Genomic DNA, 24,310 nt, shown 5'->3' with positions numbered 1-24,310 from the left:
AGAGCTCCAGGAGGGTTTGGACACCAATCCCAGGGATGCACAGAGTGGGATTGTTGGGGTGTCTGGACAGGGATAGGGGTTGGACTACATGATCCTGTGGGTTCCTTCCAAAATTCACTGATTCTGTGATCCTACAAGTGAAGACGTTTGTTGCCTCCAGGGGTTTTTCAAAAGACAAAGACAGCAGATAAGCTACAAAGGTTTTGCCACAGGAAAGCCCTGCAGGAGAACAAGGAAAGGTTTCATTTCCACCAGCAGGCTTAGCATCAATAAGAGCTAAGGAACAACCTGGCTGCCCTTTGGAGAAGGCCAAGACAGTGAGAAAGCAGATGTAACAAAGGGCACCATACACAAAAGCAGTTTGGTCCCCTTCTGCCAAAGCAAGAGCCACTGTCCCTCCAGTGGCTGCTCCACACGCCGTGCCAGGGACAGGGCAGGGAGCAGGCAGGAGTCACTGTGTGGTGCCCTTGGAGCCTCCCAGTCCCCTCACAAGCTCCACTGCTGGACAATGCCCATGCTGCTGTGGTGGCCCTCCTGGCGTGATGTCACCGTGCTGGGAACCCGCTGCCTCTGCCTTCATCAATAACCACAGCCAGCAGCAGCGTGTGGGAACTGACCTGCCACTGCTGCCGCCTCCTCCTCCTCCAGGGACTCCTGGGTGAGCAGCTCTGCCAGAGGGGACAGGGGGTAGCAGCTGTTGAGGTTCAGCCCCAGCATGAAGTTGTGCACCTTGCCGGCGCGGCCCTCGCGCGTGTTGAACAGGGCGCTGTCCCCCACCAGGGCCATCAGCATGCGCTGCACCCAGCTCTCCTGGCTGCTCTCCTGGCTGCTCTCCTGGCTGCTCTCCTGCTGCCTCTCCTGCTGCTCCCGCTTTGCCTCAGCGCCCTCCGTGCCTGCACAAAAAAGGAGAACACCCAGCAGTGGTAGTTAACACAGCAAGTGCAACCCCAGCATTGCAGGGGCTATAAAACAAAGGATTGACGAAAATCAAAAAGTTCTTTCAACGAGCCAGGGGCTGGATGATGGAGCTTTGAAACAATGATTTTAGAGAAGTGCAGAGAATTCATCCTTTCAACTTCACAGCCCAGTGAAACCTTTCATCTACACCACAATAGTGTGCACGTGTCCATCAGGAAAACAGACTGGCAATGTTAGATGACCTGAGCAGGGCTTTCTCTGTAAGCTCTGCTGGGCTCAGGGATAGACCTGAGCTGATAAGATCCATACTTGACGTAGACCTGAATTCATCTGGATGTGCACTGACAGCCTTCTCCACCTTTCCTGCCTGTTAGAAATCCAGGAAAGCAGAGTTACTCTACATAAAAGATAATGCTATAGCATGGAATTCTAAAATACCTGAAATTATCATCACAGTAAACTATAAACTACAATTAATATCTGGCTTTAATAAACTAAAGAATGCAATGAAAGATTCAGACTTAGATGTCTGCAGTTGGAGCTTGCAGTAAAAATGACCTGGATTGGCACCACCCTGCATTCATTTACCTGTCAAAACTTGACTTTTTGGGGGTGTTTTGGATAAGAAAATCATTCAGGCTCAAGTTTGATACTTTAAATTCAGCTTTTAACCCACACTTTAAAGTAGCTGAGTTTTACATAAGCAGAGAGAAAACAAGCATCAGAGAAGTCCAACATCTGTCCAATAATATTCTATGGAAGTGAGAAGGATTTCCAAGTGTTTACAATCCCAGATTTGTTGGTTGTTCACTATGGCTACAAACTAGGAGAGAAATGTGTTTGGTGCTGGCTGTAGTGTTTAAACAGGAAATCCACAAATAAACACAAAACCTGGTACCACCTACAGTTTTACACATAAGGGGAGTTGAAGAAGCAATCACTGAGCTGAGCTAATGACATAATTCCCTGTCTCATCATCCAGGATTTTCTTTTCTTCTGTAGATCCTGAATTCACAAACAGCTGCATTCTCATCTTTGCTCCACTTGTTAAAAATAAAACTCGATTTTTGCAGGTGAAAATCACTCTAAAGATATAATCAAATAAAGAAAGCTGACTAAGACACCAGAAATCTCCAGGTGCTTTAGGTTCTTAGAGGTAATTGTCAATAGAATCTTTTCTTCCCACTGCCCAGCATTCCCTTTGTGGCTGTGCCTCTTCTGGGCACCTGGATTTGGGCACTGTTACAAACACTGTGCCATGCATGAGGAATTTCCTGTATCAGATGTCATTTGTAAAAGTGCTAGAAGACACTTGTGAATGCTGGAAACACATTAAACAATTCTTAAGTAAATATTTGATCACAAAACCCTTGAAAACAATGGATAATGTTGGTTTAGGAGGCTGGCAGCAATTCCAAGGTGCCTCTCAGCTCAGCAGTTTGCTGGAAACAGACTTCCAGAGAACTCTGGCCCAGCAGACCACATTTTTTGGGATGTATGTGGAATTCCAGACATGTGTGAGAGAATCACCTGATGATCAGCTTGAGCAGGAGACATGAAGTGAAGCCCAGAACCTCCTGGGGTCTCTTGTTCTCTATTTTGCTGAGCCACACAAAAGCTGATGGAAAAAGGAAATGATGAAATGAAATCTGAACATTTCCTTACCTTTTGGATGCTGTGACTCATCTTCACTGTCTGAGCTGTCATTGCTCACAAGGTGCTTTAGCCTAATATTTTCTGTTGAAAGAAATATAAATTCCTTTAAACTGCAGGGGTTTAACTGGCAGAACAGTTAAGAATTTCAAAACAATCTGAGTCATAAAATTGCTATAGTCTTTGTAACAGAAAATACATCTGAAGAGACTGGTTCTGCTGTGGACATTAGAATGTGAGCAGCAGGTATTGTATTCAGCCTGCAATTTTTGGGCTGGAAAAGAAAATGTAATCCTAAAGCAGTACCTCCCACTCCCCTCTGCACCACATACCTGACACACTTTATTCACCTTCATTAAAATGTAGATGTTTAGCTTCTGTCCTCTCAGCAGCTCCTACTGAACTAGGAAAACGTTTCTGTGGTGCCAAAGTGGCACTGGGACATCTCCAGCTCTGGTTCAGACTGTGGTTCAAGTCACATGAATATTTTCATATCTGATCTCACTTCAGAGAGTATTTTTTAAATGATATGTGAAATGAGTCACAGATGACAGATAACATTCTGTGTCTCATTACCTTTCAAAAGCAAACTTTTCCATGATCACATTTATTGACAGGGATCCTCCATGAGGAGCTGTTAACACTCAGGAGTTGTATCAGAAATAGGAACCTGGAGGTCTCATTCTCATCCATAAAGAAGAGATTATCAAACAGCTGAATTCCATCCATTAGGAGGCAGACAGAGATTATTTAAAAACTATCTCAATCTACATTTGCTCTTCCCACTCTTCAGAAAGATCTGGCTGTCTAGGACAATTTATTTATTTGTCAGATCTTCCCCTGTAATGCTGTTTTCTCAACAGGAAACAGAAGTGTAAAAAGCCTTCTATAGTTAACTACATTCTCAGATAAAACTCGATAAAGCCCATCCAAACCAAGCCAACTCTTTCTCTACAGTCATGTTGCTCATTTCTGTACCAAGAGTGAAACCAAAACCACTCATTTTGCAAGCAAAGGACCAGATAACCAACAGGCTGTGGTTAGAATGGAGCAATTTAACAACCCAGAGATGAGAAAATTTAGGTGCATTTTGCTAAACCCTTTAATAACACAGCCCAGTGTCAAGAGACTACAAGAGTAACTATGAAATACTTGAAAGCTTCTGCTCTCCAAAAATAGAGGATTCTATTAACTACCAGAAAAGAGCTAGCTAGATGAATGTGACTTCAACAGCTCTAAGTGACCAGAAACAAAAATGAAAGAAAGGAAAGAACTTCCCTAGTGCTCTTTCCCCACCTCAGCAGCATCCAGGAGTGCCAGCAACTAAAAGTAATTAATTCCACATTCCTAAATTACTACAAGCAGTGCCATCCTTCCACAGAGGGAGAATCTTGCTAGTAATTGCTCTGAATAGTGGAATTATTTACTAATAGTACCTAATTCTTCTTCCATGGTAGGCCCTTTATTGTGAGAATTGGAGACACCAAGGACTCTGTTAAATAATATTGAAAATGCACTGCCCCAGACACCTGAAAGAGAAAAAAAGAAAAAAAAAAAAAAAAAAAAAAAACAACAAAAAAAACCAACAATGAATGGTGCTTGGCAGAAGGAAAATAAACTCCACATATCTTAATAATAATAACTACTTAAGTACTTAAGCAGTTGGTTGCTCTCTGAACACACCTGTGAGTTTGAAGTCGGCCAAGTCATAATCTCCAAATGAGAACAAAAACCCATGGAAATTAGAAACAAATCAACAATGCCAATCCATATCTGTGAAATCTTTCCAATTAATGTCTTCCAGCAAACTGAGAGCTCCACTTCCTGTCTCACACTTTGTGTGACTGCATTTAAAAGTCTATGAACTACTGAAATTGCATTTATTTTTAAGCCCCTTTCTGTCACATACTCACCCATCAGGAAATGCAAGGGATTTTCAGTATATTTCTTCACCACTGTCCCCATAAAAAACTTGCTTCCAAACAGATCAGGAGACATGAAAGTACCATACTTGGCCATTCCAATTTCATATGGACTGAATTCCACCCAGTCTGCAAAGTCAGAAAAAAAACTGCTCAGTCAGAAATCTCAGGATGGAGGAAAACACAGAAATGAACCAAGCAAAGAAATTTTAGTGAAATGGGAAGCCAAATAACCATTAGGAATATCAAATCAAGGTCAGTGATGTCTCAGCAGGGAAAGAATCCTCATTTTCCCTTATCACAATAAACTTTGGTGAAAAGAATGAGGTTGGAAAACCAGAGGTATAAAAGGAGAGATGACAAATGAAGAACACAGTGACATCTGTTTTTCATCCCCTGCTTCAGCATGGTACCCTGCCACACGTGGCTCTCAGCTCCAAGCTGCTTTTCCTTCACTGCAATTCCACCAAAAACATGGAGAGCAGTGACAGAGGTGGCACAAAACCAATTACTGAATATCCCAAGGGTTGTGAAGTATTCTAGCAGAGGCATTTGGATTCTACCCAAACCAAAAGTTTTGTGGGAAATCCAATATCAAAAGGCAAAGCTGAGAGGCAGCTGATAAACTTAACAGTTCAAACATTGCCAAAGATCTCCTTAAAAGTCCATTTTATTGAAGAGGGAGCTCAAGAAAAATATGGAATAAAATGTTCAATTGCATTTTCTGATCTTTGCAGAAAATATCAGAAATTATTTGCATTCTATTGATGTAGGCCTTTGAAAATGGATCTTAGCTGACTTGGAAACACTTTTTTTGATACCAGTGGAGTTGCTTCCATCAGAGAATTCAGTTCAAAAAGGGAGAAAATAACAAACAAAACATATCTTCTCCTTTTAGCATTTCCCTCATTCATCTATTTCATCGTCCCTATTTTTAGCAGGGATTATTTGACTGGAAATAAATCAAAAGTAATTCTGAAAAAGAAAGGCAAAAGAGACAGGCTTTGAGATATCCCCACATGTCATGGAATGCCATCTACCCTCTGGATATTCCTGCTGACGTGTGGAGCAGAAGGTGAACACTTGTCCTGAAAAGGAAAGATTTAATCATGACTGCTGGGAGTTTCATTTCACAGGGTAATGCTTATCTAAGTCAAATACAACATCCTCTTTTCCAAATAAATCACCCACAAATCTTCACATTCACTGGAACAGAAGGAAATTCCACTGAAGACCCAGTCCAGAAATTTCGTATTTCCTTTAAGCAGTATAAAAATGAATTGGCAGCTGCATATGCAGAACCTGGGTAACAGCAAAGCTGAACTAAGAATTAGAATTAATTTGTGTTAGCCCACCTCCAGCTTGCATTTGCACTGAGGATTTCTCAAATCACAAAGCCTGCTCAGGGAAATAAAATTTCTGCCTTAGAATCAATGTAAATTAGGAAGTAAATATTTCTGTTCAAAATTTACTATAGCTCTTACATCAGGAAAAGCTAAAAGGAGGAATGGAGCTTAAAATAAGAAGCAATCAAAATCTAGCATCCTCTGAAATGACAGATATGTCAGCCTCAAAAGCCAAGATCCACTGGCACAGGGAATATCTTTTTATAGAGCAAAGTAAAGCCTCCAGGTGCTTCTGATCTTGCTTAGAGAAAGACATTATTAACAAAATATCATTTTGGTTTTAAAACAGTAATTCAATTAAAATTTATTTAAAACAGAAGTTCATCTAAACCCCAAATACTCCTATTTTCAAACAAAAAGGTATCAGTTTCCTAAGTAGCAAAGTTAAAGACACATTTTCCCATGAAATATTTAGCCTAATTTACAATTCCTCATTTTCATTTCCAGCCAAAGCTTTGACAGCAACTTCTTCAAATAACTATTTTAGGAAATACAATGATGTATAAACCTGAGGCAAAGCACCTGGCACTTCCCTTTCCAGTCTTGTGTGTAACTACATACAGATGCACACATCCTTGACTTAGTGTAGCATCTTCCACAACTGGACCCACTATGAACTGAGGTTACCAGAGGTGATTAAAACCTAGGGAATAAATACAAGTAAAAGGGGTTTTTTGTGTTACCAACAGCACTTCACAATGGGCAAGAAGTGAAAAAGAGGCATTATATCTAATTTGTTTATCAGTTTTAATCACAGAATCATTAGAGTTGGTGAAGACCTCGAAGATCATCATCTGTTGATGTCACCCTTCTCTGAAAGAAGAAGGATGTTTTCTTGCTGTTTGATACCCTAATTTAAACATCTTTTCCATGTTGAGGTCACCAGATTTCTCTTTGGCTTGGCACTCCTACCTAAATATGTCATCACTTATCCCTGAGTAACTACTTATCACTCTGTCACATTCCCAGAAGTCAGATGCAATTAGTCTCAGGTGCATTAAAAAAATGGATTTTTTTAACCAGCCACACACCTCCCCTCCTTGCCACAAGTGACTCAACACAGATTGGGAACACACCTGCAAACATCAGCTCTGAGACATCTGGTTTGACATGCAGACAGGTGAAGAGTGGCAGAGCACACTGGGCATTATTGATCTTCTCTTTCATATTGCTCAGAGTGGTGTCCATCCTCTGCAGGGAAAGAAAGACATTGGTCCCAAACACATCTCGTAAAGGCCTGAATATATATATATATATATATATATATATATATATATATATATACACACATATATATTATATACAATATAAAAAGAAATATCACATATTTTTATTTTATATAAAGATCTGAGTGACTCCTCTTGTCAATTTGATTTTGATAAGAAAAGTTTTTCACTGATGTGTCAGGTTCTGATTTAAATTAAACATCAGTGCATTTTTTTCATCCCTTGGTACACAGGGACTTGTCATCAACCTCACACAATCATTAACAGCCTTCAGCATTAGAATTCTATATATCTGCCACTAAATTCTGTCTTGCCTCTTTTTCAGTGTTTTAAATTGTTTAAAACCCACTATCAGTGTAACTCGAGGGATAGAAATGCATAAAACACATTTGCAAATCTACTGACACATTTCCATTTTGCCATAAGATCAAATCCAGCTGCTGCTCACCTGACTCATTTGAACTGGAAGTCTTTGTGCCTGATTCAGCCAATTAGGAATTTTCAATTATAGAATACAACAGCACGAAGCTCTCCTGTTGTCTTATTTTCAAAGAAAGCAAGGGGATCTTTCATGTTGAGATTAGTACTTTTTGAAGCAAATGTTGTTTCTTATAGCAAAACGTGCACTCTTTATTAAATGTCACTAAGGCAATTTTAAAAAAATACAGTAACAGTGGGGATTATATGAGAGTTTGACAGCTTTAACAAGCACTCACATCATGGATCAGTGTTTCCCCTATGAGCATCCCAAAGATGTCTGTGAAGGTGACAGGCTGCCCTGAGCTCTTCTTGTTCCACAGAGCCTCGATGTAGCGCTTGACCTTCTGGGGGGTGAGCAGCAGCAGGGGGTTGTGGCTCACCGAGTTCATCAGCTCCTCATTGATCTCCTTTGGGCCCTTGGCTGGGAAATCAGGGTGGGAATACAGAGTTGACATATACCTGCAAAGGCAAACAGGCTCTGTGAGCATCAAACCTGCTGCAGTGTCAGCTGCCTGGAAGCTACACGAAGCTCATAAATGAGTTGGTGCAGTTACTGATTAAATCAGGTTAGTTAATTCTCCATTTATATAAGAAATTGTAATTTTCTTTTTCTCAAAGCATAGAAAGCTGAGCAATTTGTTCTAAATATAAGCACAGGATCAAACACTCAACGTGCATTTTCCATAATGTGCATGAAGCAAATGATTAAAGAGTCCTCATTTTTCTGTTTAAGGGATAACAGACAGAACATCCTAAGCTGAAAAGAGCTCCTCCAGTTCTCATAGCTGTGTGGCAGACTGGAGATCCTAGAGGGATACATGAAGTTCTCTCCCTCTAAGAGGAACCTCTCTGCCCTCCAGTTCATTATCAATACTGAAACATTCCTAAAATATCACAGAATACCAAAATGGTTTGGGTTGGAAGGGATCTTAAAGCTCATCCAGTGCCACCTCTGCCATGACAGGGACACCTTCCACTATCCCAGCTTGCTCCAAGCCCCATCCAACCTGGCCTTGGACACTTCCAGGGATCCAGGGGCAGCCACAGCTTCTCTGGGCACCCTGTGCCAGGGCCTGCCCACCCTCACAGGGAAGGATTTCTTCCCAATATCCCATCTAAACCCACTCTCAGCCAGTGGGAAGTCATTCCCTGTGTCCTGTCACTCCATCCCTTGGGGATTGTCTCTCTCCATGTTTATTGTCAGCTCCTTCAGGCACTGCAAGGCCACAATGAGATCACCTCAAGGCTCCTCCTCTCCTGGTGAACAATCCCAGCTCTCCCATCCTTTCCTACCAGCAGAGTTGCTCCATCCCTGTGACCATGCTGTGCCTCCCCTGGGCTCTCTCCAGCAGCTCCAGCTCCTCCTGTGCTGGGGCAGCTCTGCAGGTGGGGTCTCAGCTGAGCACAGGGGTGGAATCCCAATCCCTGTCCTGCTGTCCCTGCTGGGGACTCAGCCCTGGGCACAGGGGGTTCTGGCCTGGATATGGCCCCACTTCCCAGGATATGATGCTTCCATACTAAACTGAAGCACAGTAACTACAGCCTGTGCAGAGTTAACTGACTGAGGATGAGGTCAGTCTTGAGTTTGTCACTGAGAAACAAGCTTAGTTTTACTGCAAACAAAGCTCAGACACACGTGCAGGCAGCCCTGGCTTCTACTTGGTTGGGTTGGGCCACACCAAGACAGGCCCTTCTAATCTGTGAGAGGCTCATTTACTGCTATTTACTCTTATTTACCCAGTGACCCGGCCCAGGTGCACAACCCTTACTCCAGGCACAGCTCTGAGACACACACGGGGCCAGCCTGGCCCTGAGGTCATGCCCAGCCATTCCTGGGACAGCACAACCAGCCCTGTCCCATGTGGGCTGCCAGGACTCCATCCACGGCTCCACCTCGGCTCCTGGGCGCAGGGAAAGGGGAAGGCAGCTGGAGAAGTCAGCACAAGGTTGAAGCAAGATGGCAGAGAAGCATTGCTCCAAGGTTAGGCATGCAGCTGAGGGGACAAGCAAAAACCTGCCTGTCCCACCAGGAAAGGAGTTCTCCACCCTTCAGGAAAAAAAAATAAAAGAGAATTATTCCCAAAAGACAGACTGCATAGAAAAGAAAGAAAAGGAAGGGAGTGCCAAAGTGTCAATTTATTTATTCATCAAGCAAGGAAAGACTGAAGGATGACATCAGAGAGCAAAGGCAAATTTGTTCAAACACAACTGTCTCCAATCTGTTTCTGACTGGAGCAGTTCAGATAACCGAATATAAATAATAATCTCGGAATTTTAACTCAGATTTTATAGGTTTACATTAGATCAACTATGTATTCACCCCTGGGTTTTCCCCAAAAAGGACCTCATAGCCAGCAAAGTGACGTCTGTCCTGAGCAGGGATTGCAAACCCTTCCCTAGAAACACAGGTAATGTTTTAACACCACACTGCACTATTCCACTGCTCTTCATCCACCTTCTGCTATTCACAGCTGTGACAGAAGTACATCCACCTCCCTCAATGGACAGGGATAATCTGCCCCCACCACCAGTGAGAGAAAACATGGGTTCCCACCTCTTATAGTCCAATCTAAAGGACAAAATTACTCCAGTTCACAGACACTTCTGGCATTTCAAAACCTCCTGGCATTCTGAAAACTTCCCTCTAGTCTGGGAGAGGGGAAACAAGATTCACACAATGAAAAATAATTGACAAAAAAACCCCATACAAAGAACAGCCCTAATCATTATCTCCTTCAAGAGTCAACTCTGGGGTTAGAGAGTAGAATTAAAATTCATGTGCTTCCTTAGAGCTAGACCAGGTGATAAAACATCCCAGGCAGTTTACCTGCTTGCTCATATTACAACAAGTCTTTTTCTCTCAAAGAATTGAGACATTTGTATAATCTCATGCCTGAGTCTGAAAGGACCCTGGAGCCAGCTTAAGTCAGGTGAGGCTGCTCAGGGCTGTGCTCAGCCAAGTTCAGCTTCCACATGAGCACTGCCTGAGTCAGACTGAGGATGACACCGTCCCCAGCCTGCTCAGGTGAGCATGGCTCAACACATTCCAGTTCTTGGCCTGTCTCCCTGCAACATAGTTTCCCAAAGAGTTAATCTAATTACTCCTTGTCCTTTCCCCGGGCATCTCCAAAAAGAATTTGTGTTCTTCACAGCTACTCATCAGGAACCAAAGATAACAGTAAGATCTCCTCCATCAATGCCTGTGCCTGTTCCTCAAGGTTAAATGAACTATTTTAAAACCTGATGTATGGTCTAAATTAAACAGTGCCAGTGGGACTGAGACAGTGGATAATCCACAGAGGGATGCCCTGCAGGGTTGAAGCCAGGCCCCAGACATCCCCAGTAAATCCACCAGGATTTTACAGTGGGTGTAAAATAGAGTAGAAGATCTTTCAATGATTTTTGAGGAGCTCTAAAAGCCCTCCCGAAGCATACAACACATTTTGGGTTGATTGAGTCATCAGCTTCAAATCACAAGGGATTTTTTTTGGTTTTTCACTTTTAATCAGGAAAATAAAAGAACACACTATAGGTGTTGATACAGAAATATGAGTGCATATGTGTGGCACCTCCATTCATCCATTCCTGGAAAAGCACCTGGAGCCTGAGCTGTCCTTGCCCTTTGGGGCACCCAAAACACCTCCCCCAGCAGATTTGGATGTGTACAATAGGCTGTGAAATTTTTTTCACAGCAGAGACATTATATATTATTATATATTATTATAACCAGAGACGTAAGTCAGCTCTGGTGACAATTCCTTCAGGACTTGCTGCAGGGAAGCTGAGGATAAGCAGGAGGAAGGCCTTACCAGGTGGATCCAGAGAGCCCAGCAATGTAGGTGGCACAGTCCAGGACTCCAGACTCATAAAGTGCTTTCATGACTCCAGCAAAGCCCACCATGGCTCGGAACCCCCCTCCTGAGCCCAGCACGGCGATCACAGGCACCTGCAGGGATGAGACAACACAAGCACCACATCAGGGACAAGGGACATGACCTGGGAGCACCCTGTCCAGCCTCTGGACATTCCAAGAATTGGAATTTGTTTGAAGAAGTCACCACTTGTAGCAAGATTTCTTTAAAAAAATCATACTTGTAATTTCTTTAGAATGTCTGTCCTTCTTATCTATGATGCAAAATAGAGGAGATATTAAATTTAGCTATTAAATGAACTATTTAGTTATAAAACCACAGGGATTTTTAAATCAAAAAAAAAAACCACCAGCTTTAATCCAATTCATATCATTGTGACAGAGCCAAAGGCAGTAAAATTTACTAATGAGAAACAGAACAGAGACAAATAATATTTTGACTGGGAGTTTAAAAACAAGTTTTATAACAAAAACATCCACTATTACTACAAAGCATGAAGATAATCTCAATTTTACCACCACTTTGCAAAAACTACCAGAGAGCTAATGGGAATTCACAGGGATCTGGACAACTACTCAGCCACCAAGAGAGGATTGAGCAAAACCATGTTTATTATAGCACCAGGTTAAAATCATGTCCACAGGTGTTCATTTTACACTTTTCTCCTTCTTATTGCCCAGCCCTGACATCCAGGCTGCTCCCCTCAACTACACAGCTTCCCCAGGTATCTAAAAAGAAGACAAAATAAAGTAAAAATTCATTTGCTCCCACCATCTTATGTTTTGGCCTAAGTAAAGGGCTCATCTGGTTCCCAGTTTCCAAAATCCAGGAGGATTTTCCAATGTTCAGGGGTGACAAAGGATTGTTACTGAGCATAAAAAGAATGGCACAGCTTTGCAGAAAACCCCTATCTGATCAAACTGCTAATCTATCAAAAATCTCCCTGAAAGGCAATTCCAGGTGCCAACAGACAGGATTAGTGACAGGGGAAGGATCCATGTGATGACAGAGTCCTGTTCTTTCTGCAGACTCCATGTGCCAAGCCATGAAACTCCCCTGAGGACTGACTGTCCCAAGGAAATGCCCGTGAACAATGACCAAGGCACTCAAGATGTTTCTTGAGGTTTCCACTCCCCAAAACTGCTTATTCCTGATGCAGTGAGATTATTTTGTTACCTTCTTCATAAGGTGTTCAGCTTTAGTAATAGAAACCACAGGTATTAATCGTGCAGCTCCAGAGATAGGGATCTATCCCAAAAATGACACAGCCCAGGGAAGGATTTGGGATATGTTTTGTTAAGCCAACACCCCAATAACGGAGCAGCTGCTTTGAAGGAAGAGCCATGTCAGTAATCACTCCTTTAATAAGGTGGGGAGGCTTTGAAAGCTCCCCAGGAGCACTGCCCGCTCAGCCTGAGCAGACACATCCCAGCAGGGTGGAGATGTCACCTGCAGGTGCAAGCCTGGAGAAGCTATGTGAGAACACTCCCAGAGCACCACTGCTCCACCCATCAGTGCACTGGCACTGGGAAAATGGGAGAGTCCCTCCGGAGGCAGAGGAATCCACTATGGAGACAGGCTGGGAATGCCCAGAGAGTCACCAACATCCTGACTGCAAATGCGTCCTGACCCACAGGCACTCTGGGCACCCCAGGTTCCTGCACTGGGAAGGGTGGATACAGCAAGGGGAAAGAGGATTATGGAATTACAAAATCATTCAGGTTGGAAAAGACCTCCAAGATCAAGTCCTGCCATCAGCCCAGCACCGACACCGCATTCACCACTAAACCTTGTCCCCAAGTGCCACAGCCACACACTTTTTGAACACTTCCAGGGATGATGATTCCACCACTGCCCTGGGCAGCCCCTTCCAATGCTTTACAGCCCTTTCCATGAAGAAATTTTCCCTTATATCCAACCTGACCCTCTTCTAGCACAGCTTGAGGCCATTCCCTCTCATCCTGTCCCTGCTCCCTAGGAGCAGGGCCTGAACCCCCCTGGCTGTCCCCTCCTCTCAGGTTTGTTAAACCAGCTTTTTTAACCCCAGTTCAGTTTCTGACATGTTTAAGGGCACAAAACAGTAAAAACTGAAATGAAATACACCCACCCTGCAAGCTGCTCTATGGGATAAATAGGGCAGAAGCAGGGAGGGGGGGAATGAGCTGGAGCCAGAGCACCCAAAGCCAAGAACCAAGAAACCACATCCTGATGAAGAACAGAGGGAAGAGGATACCAAGGGCTGCACATTCCTTTACCGAACCCCAAATCCTTTGTACAGAACCACCAGCACATGAGTTCACTCAAACCAAAAGGTTCTTAATCCTATCTTCCAGTAATCAGGCAAGAAAAAGCTAAACCATCTAAATCTTGTTTTTGGAATGAGTTTTTATCCAAATGCCCTGGAAACACAGTGTGTAAAACCTGAATACCTGTGGTGGAAAAAGAATGCCATAGGGCACACAAATTATTATTAAAAAATTGTTCTGCAAATCCAATCATAGAGAACTATACACTTTCTTTGGAAGATTATGGTATTTTTAGAAAATTGCTTGAAGCAGCAAAAATTAAAAAATAAACAAGCAATAACAGAAGTATGAGAAATCTCTACCTCTGGGTTTCCAGAATGTGCCTCAGGATTAAGTTAAGAAATTTGGAACTAGCACTTCCCCATCCAGACATGTATAATGAATTCAGAGGTATTAAAGTCTCTCAGCATCCCTGCAAAGCACAAGCTACTCACAGATGAAGCAACCCGGGTGAATTTTGAGTATGGGACTTGCCCAAGATTAAACAAGACCCACAGACAGCTAAGACTACTCAGTGTCTCCCAGTTTCATGTTAAGTCTTCCAACATCCCATAAATCCTCCTGCTATCTTCCATCTGTAGCAATAAAAGTAAAGCTACGGTTTAATTTTACAAAAAGGGTTTTTTTTCATCGCTAGAAACAGATAAAAAAATCTGTAAGCTTAGAAATACATATTTGGCATATGAAAAATGGGAGGATATCTACAGTTACTGTGTGGGAAGATGCAATTTAACTGATAAAATTTCAGTATTGGAGTCAGTGAGGGATACCAAGGGAAGATGATGACACAAAGAATAAGAGATCTTAGCTTTCCTTTGTAATAATTCATGCACGGAACTGAGACCTGAGGCACTGAGTTCCAAGCGGAGCTTGGCAGAATATCCACATCCTTTCTGAGGAAGATCCTCTTCTGCTCTAGGTCACACCAATGTCACACTGAGAGATTCCTACTCTGAGAAGATCTGCATGTGTTAAGATTAAAACAACTGAATTGAAAATTAAGAAACTTTGAAAATGTTCCTTCTCAATACACACCATTTATCCCAGTCCAACTAAAATGTGTACAATACTTGTTAAATTCTCTCATGCTCCTCAGAAAGTTCACAGCAGAACATTCACGAAGCAAGACAGAGTTCAAAAGTACACAAGAATAAAACATTTACCACCTGCTCAAAACTTCACAGAAATGTAAGAGATATTCTTCAGTTCTGATTGCAAAAGATTGTCACATTCTCCTTATACGAAAAATGCACAAAAGGAATCAATGTCAATGAAGGGATCAACCCAAATTAATTAATGGACTCTGTTCATTGCTTGACACTCCCACAGGCACAAAGTGTTCCTGTCACAATTCTGGAAGCAGCACAGGGAGAGGGAATGGGCAAGGAAGGAAGAGGATGGGAAAGCTACAACAAAGTAAGTAGATCTGTACCAAGTGGATTCTTAATTAACTCTAATAATGCTCTAATAATGCAGTGTTTTATGAAACCACTGAAGAGCTCAGTAGGATCTGGGCACCTCCTCACTGTGGTATGAGGCCCTGGCACAGGGTGCCCAGAGAAGCTGTGGCTGCCCCTGGATCCCTGGCAGTGTCCAAGGCCAGGTTGGATGGGGCTTGGAGCCACCTGGGATAGTGGAAGGGAGTGGAATTGGATGATCCTTACAGTCCCTTCCCACCCAAACCATCTCCTGACTCTGTGAGATGTCCCAAGCCACCATCAGCCCACTGAGATCTGCTGCTTCCCTTCCTCTTGGCTTGGTCCACAGCACCAGCAAGTAAAGGAAAGCTGCATTTCCTCATGTTTCGAAGAAATAAAACTTCATGACCCTAATCCAGTCAAACTGGCTCAAAGAAAAGAAGGAAGGGAAGAAATAAACTAATTTCCAAGCTGACTCTAAATTTAAACAAGCTCATTTCCTGTCTAGTCTTTCAGAGATAAAGGTCACAGAGCAGGGGATGGGTACTGGGCATGCAGGGGCATATTCTGTGCTGGGTGAGTCCCAGAGGCACTGCAGGATTCAGCAGGTATTTCACACACCCTGAGGTACTTTGCAGATGGCAATCTCCCCTCAGAGCCAACACCTTAACAAAGCCTGGGATTCAAACGGGAAAAATTGGAGCAGTTTGTTTAAAGAGGCAATGAATCACAGAACCCCAGAATGATGTGGGTTGGAGGGACCTTAAAGCTTATCCATTGCCACCCCAGGGACAACTTCCACTATCCCAGGCTGCTCCAAGCCCCATCCATCCTGGCCTTGGACACTGCCAGGGATCCAGGGGCAGCCACAGCTGCTCTGGGCACCCTGTGCCAGGGCCTGCCCACCCTCACAGGTAAGGATTTCTTCCTAATATCTAATCTAAATCTCTCCTTTTATAGTTTCCCCCGGTCATAAACTTTAAATTATAAATTTAGAGCCAAGAAAAATTACTCTCCAGGCTAAATATTATATGTTCATAGAGGAAAAGAATTTTTATCATCTATACTTTTTCTACATCAAACCCTTCCGCCTCGCACGCCTCATTCCTTCCTCTCACAGGCAAATGAAGGATTCCAAAACGGGATGCTAATCCTGGTGGGAAGTCTCCACACTTACATCACGGGAGGTGGTCAGGTTGTGGCTGTTCTCCCCCAGGAATGATTTGATGCTGTGCATGATGTTGTCTCTGCGCTGCTGCCGGAACCTCTTCTCCTCATCGCACAGGGCCATGCTGAACCGCAGGTCCGTGGAGGAGCTGTTTGGGAAAGGGACAGCCTGTCACAGGGGGCTCAGCATCACAAACATCCCCCTGGGAAACAGCAGAAAACCCTCACCCGCTTACATAAGGTGACATGAAATGGTATTTTTCATGTGGCACCATCCATCAGCTCTGAAGTGATGGAGGCAAAGTGCAATGTGTCTTTAAGACATGCATTTTTTATAGAACTCATTAAATACAGCAAGTGAGTTCTGCACTCACATAAAATTACAAGCACAGATCATGCTGGCACACCACAGGAAAAACTAAGCCCTTTTCTCTGTATTTTTCTCTACCTTGTGGGACAAAAAATATACACAAGGTTGCATAAGGATCTCAGTGCTGTACTTAAGGTACAACTTCAGCTGCAACTTCTCACAGACAGCAAAAGAGCAAAATCCACCCTGGAACCCACTGAAAAGCATACAATAGTGAAATGGATCCATTTAGACTAGATGCTACCAGATCGGTAGAATGGATCCATTTAGATTCAGATAATAATTCCCAGATTGGTAGAATGGATCCATTTAAGCTCAGATAATAATTCCCCAGATTGGTGGAATTGATCCATTTAGGCTCAGATAATAATTCTCAGATTTTTAAAACAACCTATTATGTAATAAAATAACAGGATTAAGAAAAGGGGTAAAAAGAAGCAATGTTCCACGAAGATATCCACAATCTGCAGGAATGTAAGGGAACAGCAGCAGAATTTGATAAAATCCTTTACATTTCAAAGCCTAAGAAGAAGACACAGCCAAGGATCTTGTGTTTATTTAATGTCAGAGATATTAAATGCTTGTAATGTACAAAGCCTGGCCGGTTCAAGGTGGTCTCAAGGACCACCCACAAATACATTTTCCTAGTACAACATGATGAGCAGAAATTATCCCTGGGAGATGTTTGTCATCTGGAGTAATCAGGAAATAACTTGACTATTACAGTGCTCAGTGCTCCTATTTATAGCTACAGACAAAAAATGACTCCTTAAATTCTTTGCTCTCAGAAAATCATTTTTAGACTTGAAATGCATTGTTCTGATTATGCCTCAATATGATTTATGGTCTTTCACCAGGACAGGTGAAGAATGAGGGAGAAAGACAGCTAGAGAGGGAAAAAAGTGGCAATAAAGGTAGGAAATAAAGGTAGGCATTTGCTTAGCTTTTACATGGAGAACTCCTGGCCCTAAATCTTCACCTAAACCTTCACTGTGTGGGGTATTTATATTTAAATACATTTTAGGGACAGTTTTGTAACAGCAGCTGAAATTTCATGTGAGGGGCCAAGTTGCCAGAGAAGGTAAAACAGTGAGGATGAAGCTGCACCTGAGTGAGGTGTGTGGGTTTTTTAGAAACAAAGCCCTTGAGAAGAAAAGGCCTTCACATAAACCAGGCTGGGAGATTTACGTGGGATGGCCTCACTCCTGCAAACATTTGGAAGGGTCATACCTCTTAGTCCCAGTAAGAGTGTTTGGTCAATAACAGAATTACAACATGATAATTAACCAAAGTTGTAAAATCTCCTCACTTTTACAGTACCTAGTATTTCTATTCTACAACAAGGATTTTTTGCACTCTACATCACATGTTTTTAAGAAAATCCCAACAGGTGGGACTCTTGGGGTTTCCTGTGCAGGGCCAGGAGCTGGACTTTGATAATCCCTGTGGGTGCCTTCCAATTCAGGATATTCTGTGATTCCATGAAAATTTGAATGAACACTTCAAAATAAAAAAAAATCCTTTGCTGCTGGTATATTTTCACCCTTAAAAAAAAAAAAAAAAAGAGATACTCACCATACTTCCAGAGACAATTCCAAAGTCATTTCTGTGACCTAAACAAGAAATATTTAAATATGGTTACAGCACTTAGAGAGGGAAAACTCACAAACACACCTGGAACATCAACTACTACTGTTGGAACTTTTCTTTCTTTCCTCTTTACTTTTTTTAAAAGGAGGATATTTTTGGCACATACAAATGAGATTCTTTTCTATGGATAATTTTTTTTTAAAGCACATGGTGTGATTCCAAAATACACCACTAGAATTGAATACAGTGGAAAAAGTTGGTAAGGGCTGGCTTTCATTCCTCAGATCCTACTGTCTTGCCTTTCTTGCACTGCTGATCCCTTTCTGACAGTGCAACTCCTCTCTGTCCTAGGGGGATCTGATGCTTTTCACCCACTCATGGCTGGCAGGAGAACCAGGGGATCACATCTAAGTGCCACCTGTGTGAGGGAATCGCTGCTCTGTGTTCCACAGGAGCCACCAAGTGTCTCCCCACAGCTAAACATGCCTTAATTAGCAATCAGGAAGGGTGATGGCTTACAACTTGCTGGAAAATGCAATAAATGTCACTGCACAATGGCTTCACTTGCCAACCACATTGAACTGCCTGGCCACGGGCTATGGGTTGGCCTCCTCTGCCTTTCACAGAGCACTGAAAGGGTTGACTGCAGGCAAGAGGTTATAAAATGATGATTAAAGCACCAATTCCCCATCAGGCACAATCCAGAAGTACTGGCTGTGGAACTAAGAATGGAGAGGTGTTTTCACCCTCTCTGTGCAATGGCCTTGCTGGTACAGCCCTGGAGGAGTGACAGACTCAGAGTGTCCTCTACAAAAAAACAGATTTTCCTCCTCACTTGGGGCATGTGAGCACCATGGATGGAGGCACAACACTCCAGACTGAAGGTGTGCCTGAGCCTCAGAGAGCAGTGAAGGATCTGGGATGCATTCTGACTCCCCCAGGCAGACCCAATTCCTGACACGGGAATTGCAAATGAGGCCGGACATGAGCAAGGTGGGGGGAAAAAGAAACAACAGGCAGAGAAACAACAAAGGGAAGACATGAAGAAACGGAGTGAAGAGTCACTGAGGAAGCACTTCAAAGGCAGGGAAGCAATTACATTACATTCCTCACCTGGCATTACTTATTTAGAAAGCACTCCTGAAACCATGCAGTGATCCAATGCTTATAACAACGTATGCACATGAAAGAAACACTTGGAGGGAAGCATTCCAACAGGGAGATATCATGGCATTTTCTATACCTTATACAGACTGCCACAGACATTTCAGGAATATTATTTCATTCTCAATTTCAGGAATTCTATGTATACATTGTCTACATCAGGCTCAACCTGACTTCACCTCCCCTTAACTATTTGCTTATAAATTTCAGAGTGCATTTGCCTTTTTTGCACTGTTTCTTTCCCCTATGACTCCCTACAAAGCTTTACTGAGCACTGATGATAAATTCATGCAAGGCAATACCTTACATTAATGGCATGAGCTTTGTTAACTGTGTTTGCAAAATGTATTCATCAGTTCCTTCTCACTGCCCCACCTCATGCCTGGCAGAACCAGGACCTGCTCTCAGCCCAAGCTCTGGAAGACCAAGAGTTACTGAAACACTTAGTGAAATAAATTTGCAGAAACTTCAAAAAATGTTGTTATTTTAAAAAGGAAAAATAATGGAAGGTATCAAAATTCCAACTGCCCTAAGGCTATGCCAAATGAAATGTTAAACTTCACATATTAAGCTCTCTGGTTTCCAAGAAGTAGGCCTTTAACCAGTTATTTGCTGTTAACTATGCTTTGGAAGTTGCACCACATGGAAAACAGCAGAGTGGTGACAAATCAAGATCTCTGATGATACAATAAACCATAGCCCAAACCAGAAATGCAGATGGTATTTATAGATTTCAATATGTGCAGAACAAGATCAATTCCACCCAGATTTAACAAGTTTCCAGGAGTTACAGTGCGGGCAGACAAGCCCTGTTCAAGAGACCCTATCTGATTTGCAGACATGTTTAAAGGGAATAATCCAATTACTGCATCACCTGCATCACTGCATGTTAACCAGGTCTGTGTTACAACAAGCCACTTCCAGAAAGTGAAACATGTAATAATAAAAGAATTCCTGCAGCTTTCTGGAAGCCACAGGCAGCAGCAGGAGGGGCAATGCACTGACCAGCAAACTCTGAGTAACCTCACACTAACTGCGGGCATGAAATTAAATTGCATTGAGTGTGGAAGAAACTGCTTTAGGCAGAGAAAGTCCCAAACTAGACTTTCAAAGATGACTCTTCCAGCAGGAACACCAAGGTATTTAGTGTCACTGCTTTGCTTAATTCTCCTCTCAGCAGGTCTGTAAGAAGATAAATAATTAAGGCTTAAAAGTGTCTTTAGGCTCTGTGTTTCTCCATGGGCAACAGTGAATGCTCAGAAAACTTCTGACCAGGGCAAAGTCATGAATGCCCAACTTACATTATTGAAAGTTAACTGGACCTCCTTCTTCTCTCCCAGTTTCAGAGAAGAGATGGGAAATGTAGATGTGCCAAGAGTCTCATCCATAACATAGTTGGCATCCATGAGAGTAACCTGAAAGAGATATCTGGATATTCAATTCCACTGCAAGAAATCCGTTTTTAATTGCATCCAGCCTATGCCTGAAGTAAAAAAAAAAAAAGAAAAAAAAAAAAAAAAGAAAAAAGAAAAAAGAAAAAAGAATGGGCCTGTGTCGCTGTCGAGGCATTGATGGGAATGAGAAGACTGACTCAGAAGACTGTGAGAGTAAAAACTCCTATTTATTCAAAACACACCGCTCTTTCATACAGAGCTTTGTGAGGACCAACTCCATTGGTTCTGAAATGAAAACAACTCAAAGCATTGGTGCAGAGTGCTTGATGCACAGTGATAGAACTTAACTATAAACAATGTGAAAAACAAGAGAGATAAAGAATTATTTACATTCTTCTCCAGCTCTTTCACAGGCTTTTGCCTGGCTAGAAATTCTCAGTTTCTTTCTTTGACTGAATCTGAGACCCACAGGCCTGACCCAACCTAGTCAACCTAGCTCAGTGCCAGCTGACATTTATTTTAAACCAGGATAAATGGAGGTGGCACTTCAAGGAACTGAACTGCAGGAGTATACCAGGATTACTCACGATGGGATTTTCATCTCGGCACCTTTCTGGCAGCAAATCTCACCATTTTTCTAATCCCTTCTACATATAGTAGAAGCAAAGCACAGTACCTTCATATTTCCAGTCAGTAAAATTTCCCTACGGAGAAACTTGTATAGTTCTGTGATACACCAAAAAAACATCCAGCAACTTTTCAGAGAAGGTGGAATCCACATACCCCAACCTTGACTCTACAGACCAAAATTGTTACAGCAGCAATTTGGCAAAGGGTGCAGCATTCCAATTTACACAAAGCTGCTCTCTGTATCCAGCCAGACCTTCAAGTCTCTTCTCATACCCTCCGTGTTGGAGCAGAGACCTTTCCAAAATGCGATAATATGCAAAGAAGGATGTGGATATGGCAGAACACCACTCCAAGATTTTGCTCTAATCCATGTGGATCTATCTTTAGCAGACTTTTGCCCCCAGTGGCTGCTTTCCAAGCCCTCAAGTAAGATATACAGAGAGAATTTCAAATTCTCATTTACACGGTTTTTATTAAATGAGATCTCCAGACTAATTTGATTTACGGGTTCTTTTTCCACTTTGTGGCATTATATCTTCTAAAATATCACGTTCGTGGCTTGGGCTGTATCTTTTGCAGAAAACAAAAGGAATCAAGATTCAATCACTTGAATAATTAGTTGCTACATCTGGGATCAGCATCTTCTCAGCTATAAAGAATCTTCTTCATCCTGTGCCACAAGCAACTCTTTGAAATTATGAATTTTCTTTGTTTTAGGACAGAGCTAATTACTTTAATGGTATTTACATTGCTCTGTTTCCTTTCAGAACTTTATGCCCATTCCTGCAATCTCTGAGCACTGTCTCTTAAAACCAAAAGCCAAAACTTAGTGGGATTTTGAAGAGCTGCTAATACTTCAGAGGGCAAACTGCACTTGGGATAGAGTTAAAAATGCAGATTGAAACAATCCAAGGAGTCACAAGGACTCTGGAGTCTGCACTTCCGACTTCACAGAGGGTTTGGGTGGAGAGGTGACTTTACATATTTTTGACACTGCACTCCACTGCAGAATCCAAAGGCTCTTGCCTACACTACCACGTCCACAATTAAACATTATTGAATGTTATAATTTATTCTTTGCAGGCAATTATCAGGGAATTTTATTGCACTATCTCAGAACCAGCAACAGCCTTTAGTTATTGTAAAGACACATTTCTACCTATAATCTATCTTTCTTGTTTGTGACTGTAGTAATTTTATCCTTTTCAATACCCTTAAACCAAATTTTGTCCTCAACAAATTCCTAGGGAAGCTGCAAAGTGTAAGGGAGCTCAGAGCAGAGCCCAGGCTCTGTTCCAGGAGGCCCAGCAAGGGCACCAGAGGAATAGGCAGGAACTGATGCCCAGGAAATCACTGTGAATTCCCTACTATCCTCTGCCTCTAGTGCAGGATGCACGGGACAGTTCTTCATATCCAGCAAGCAGACCATGGGTGTAATGCTCGAGCTGTAGAGCCTTCCCCAGGAACACAGGGAACTTGTAGGAAGCACAATTCCCTTTCAGACCCAAGGTCTGATGGTCACAGGCTGCAGTCTCTGTCCCAGATGGCAAATTTAGACTGAACACTGGGTCAGAAGAGAGCAGGTGGCAGGGCCATCCTCTGTGAAGAACAGAGCTCACAAAGGACCAGAGCTAACCTTAAATCCTTGCCATGGCCATTCAGAAAACACACCCAACATTCAGCTCTTGTGTGCAGCCTGTATAGTGCAACACACTGAGACTGAACAGTGGCTTGGCCAACAAGGCTGCACATGGAGTGTGCAGAAGAGCCCTGGGTGGGCTCCAGGAAAGGAAGACACAGCAGAACCAGCCTTTTGCTTTGTCTCCATGGGCAGGAAATTGACTTAAGCCTCACCTATTCCCTATCTGTAGGAGCTGAATCAGGGTAGGAAGCAGGTAGTACTCTGCTGCTGATGTGAGGAATAACAAGTTACTATCCCTCAGGAGCTGTCCCAGAGATGACTCACAGGCATATCTTGTAATGACTCTTCAGGCTACTCCTTGAATAACTCAATTCATCCAACACCTCTTGCTTAGCACCAGCTAAACCTAGGTTTAACTTTTAAAACAAAGGGGCAGTCTTGAGACTTCAGATGCTACACATAAGCCACTGTTGTTTTACCCTTCATCTCCCCAGCCCAGCCATGGATTTACCTCCAGAACATTCTCCAGATTGGGGTCCAGAATGAACTCGAAGGTCTCGTTCCACACGGGGTTGATGTCATTGTTGAAGTGCTTGGTTCTCTTCCTGCAGTCGGGGGCAGTGGGGATGAACAGCTCCACGTAGGGATCTGGAGTGTCAACTGTGGAGCAGAACACAGGTCAGGCAAGGGAAAACTCCAGCCTGGGCTGGAAAAACTGATACAATTCTGTGAAATCACAGATTCCCTCATGGTAAGGGACAGAAAGAGATGCAATTCTTTAAGTTACATAAATGTAATGACAAAAATGATACACCTATACCAACAATCTCCTCAAAAGAAATATTAGGCTTTTAGGAGGGGAGGGGAAAAGCCTTGAGCAAACAGAATGGCACAGGGACTAAGTTTATTTGGAATACGCAAACATCTGCCAAGGAGTGGTGTTTTTAAAAGCTTTTACTTTCTCCCTCTCTTTCTAGCCTTTAATGGCTTTGGCTCGTGTCACAGCAGCAAGTATCCCACCAAACAATGAGAACAAGCAGTTTGCTGTGGGGTTTGGATCCTCTTTCACCTTGGCTGATTTGGGAGTGATGGAGGAAATCAGTCACGGCATAAGTAGCACTCAGTTCTGAAACACTGCCACCACAGTTCTGG

General features: G+C 42.8%; 1 protein-coding gene across 1 annotated transcript in view; it reads right to left on the bottom strand.

The window, feature by feature from the left end:
* Positions 1–24,310, bottom strand: part of PLA2G4A (phospholipase A2 group IVA) — a 70,142-nt gene that overhangs the window by 10,277 nt on the left and 35,555 nt on the right. Inside the window, exons 5-15 of the mRNA XM_077785514.1 lie at positions 23,670–23,818; positions 20,794–20,907; positions 18,314–18,351; positions 16,379–16,517; positions 11,415–11,551; positions 7,842–8,064; positions 6,976–7,090; positions 4,485–4,622; positions 4,008–4,100; positions 2,584–2,655; positions 618–893 (exon numbers count right to left, since the gene is read on the bottom strand). Of these exons, the coding sequence (XP_077641640.1) occupies positions 618–893; positions 2,584–2,655; positions 4,008–4,100; positions 4,485–4,622; positions 6,976–7,090; positions 7,842–8,064; positions 11,415–11,551; positions 16,379–16,517; positions 18,314–18,351; positions 20,794–20,907; positions 23,670–23,818 (1,494 nt within the window). The remainder of the gene's footprint in view (positions 1–617; positions 894–2,583; positions 2,656–4,007; positions 4,101–4,484; positions 4,623–6,975; positions 7,091–7,841; positions 8,065–11,414; positions 11,552–16,378; positions 16,518–18,313; positions 18,352–20,793; positions 20,908–23,669; positions 23,819–24,310) is intronic.

This window comes from Lonchura striata, chromosome 9 (genome assembly GCF_046129695.1).
Source record: "Lonchura striata isolate bLonStr1 chromosome 9, bLonStr1.mat, whole genome shotgun sequence".
NCBI lineage: Eukaryota > Metazoa > Chordata > Aves > Passeriformes > Estrildidae > Lonchura > Lonchura striata.
This window is presented reverse-complemented; position numbering and strand designations above follow the sequence as displayed.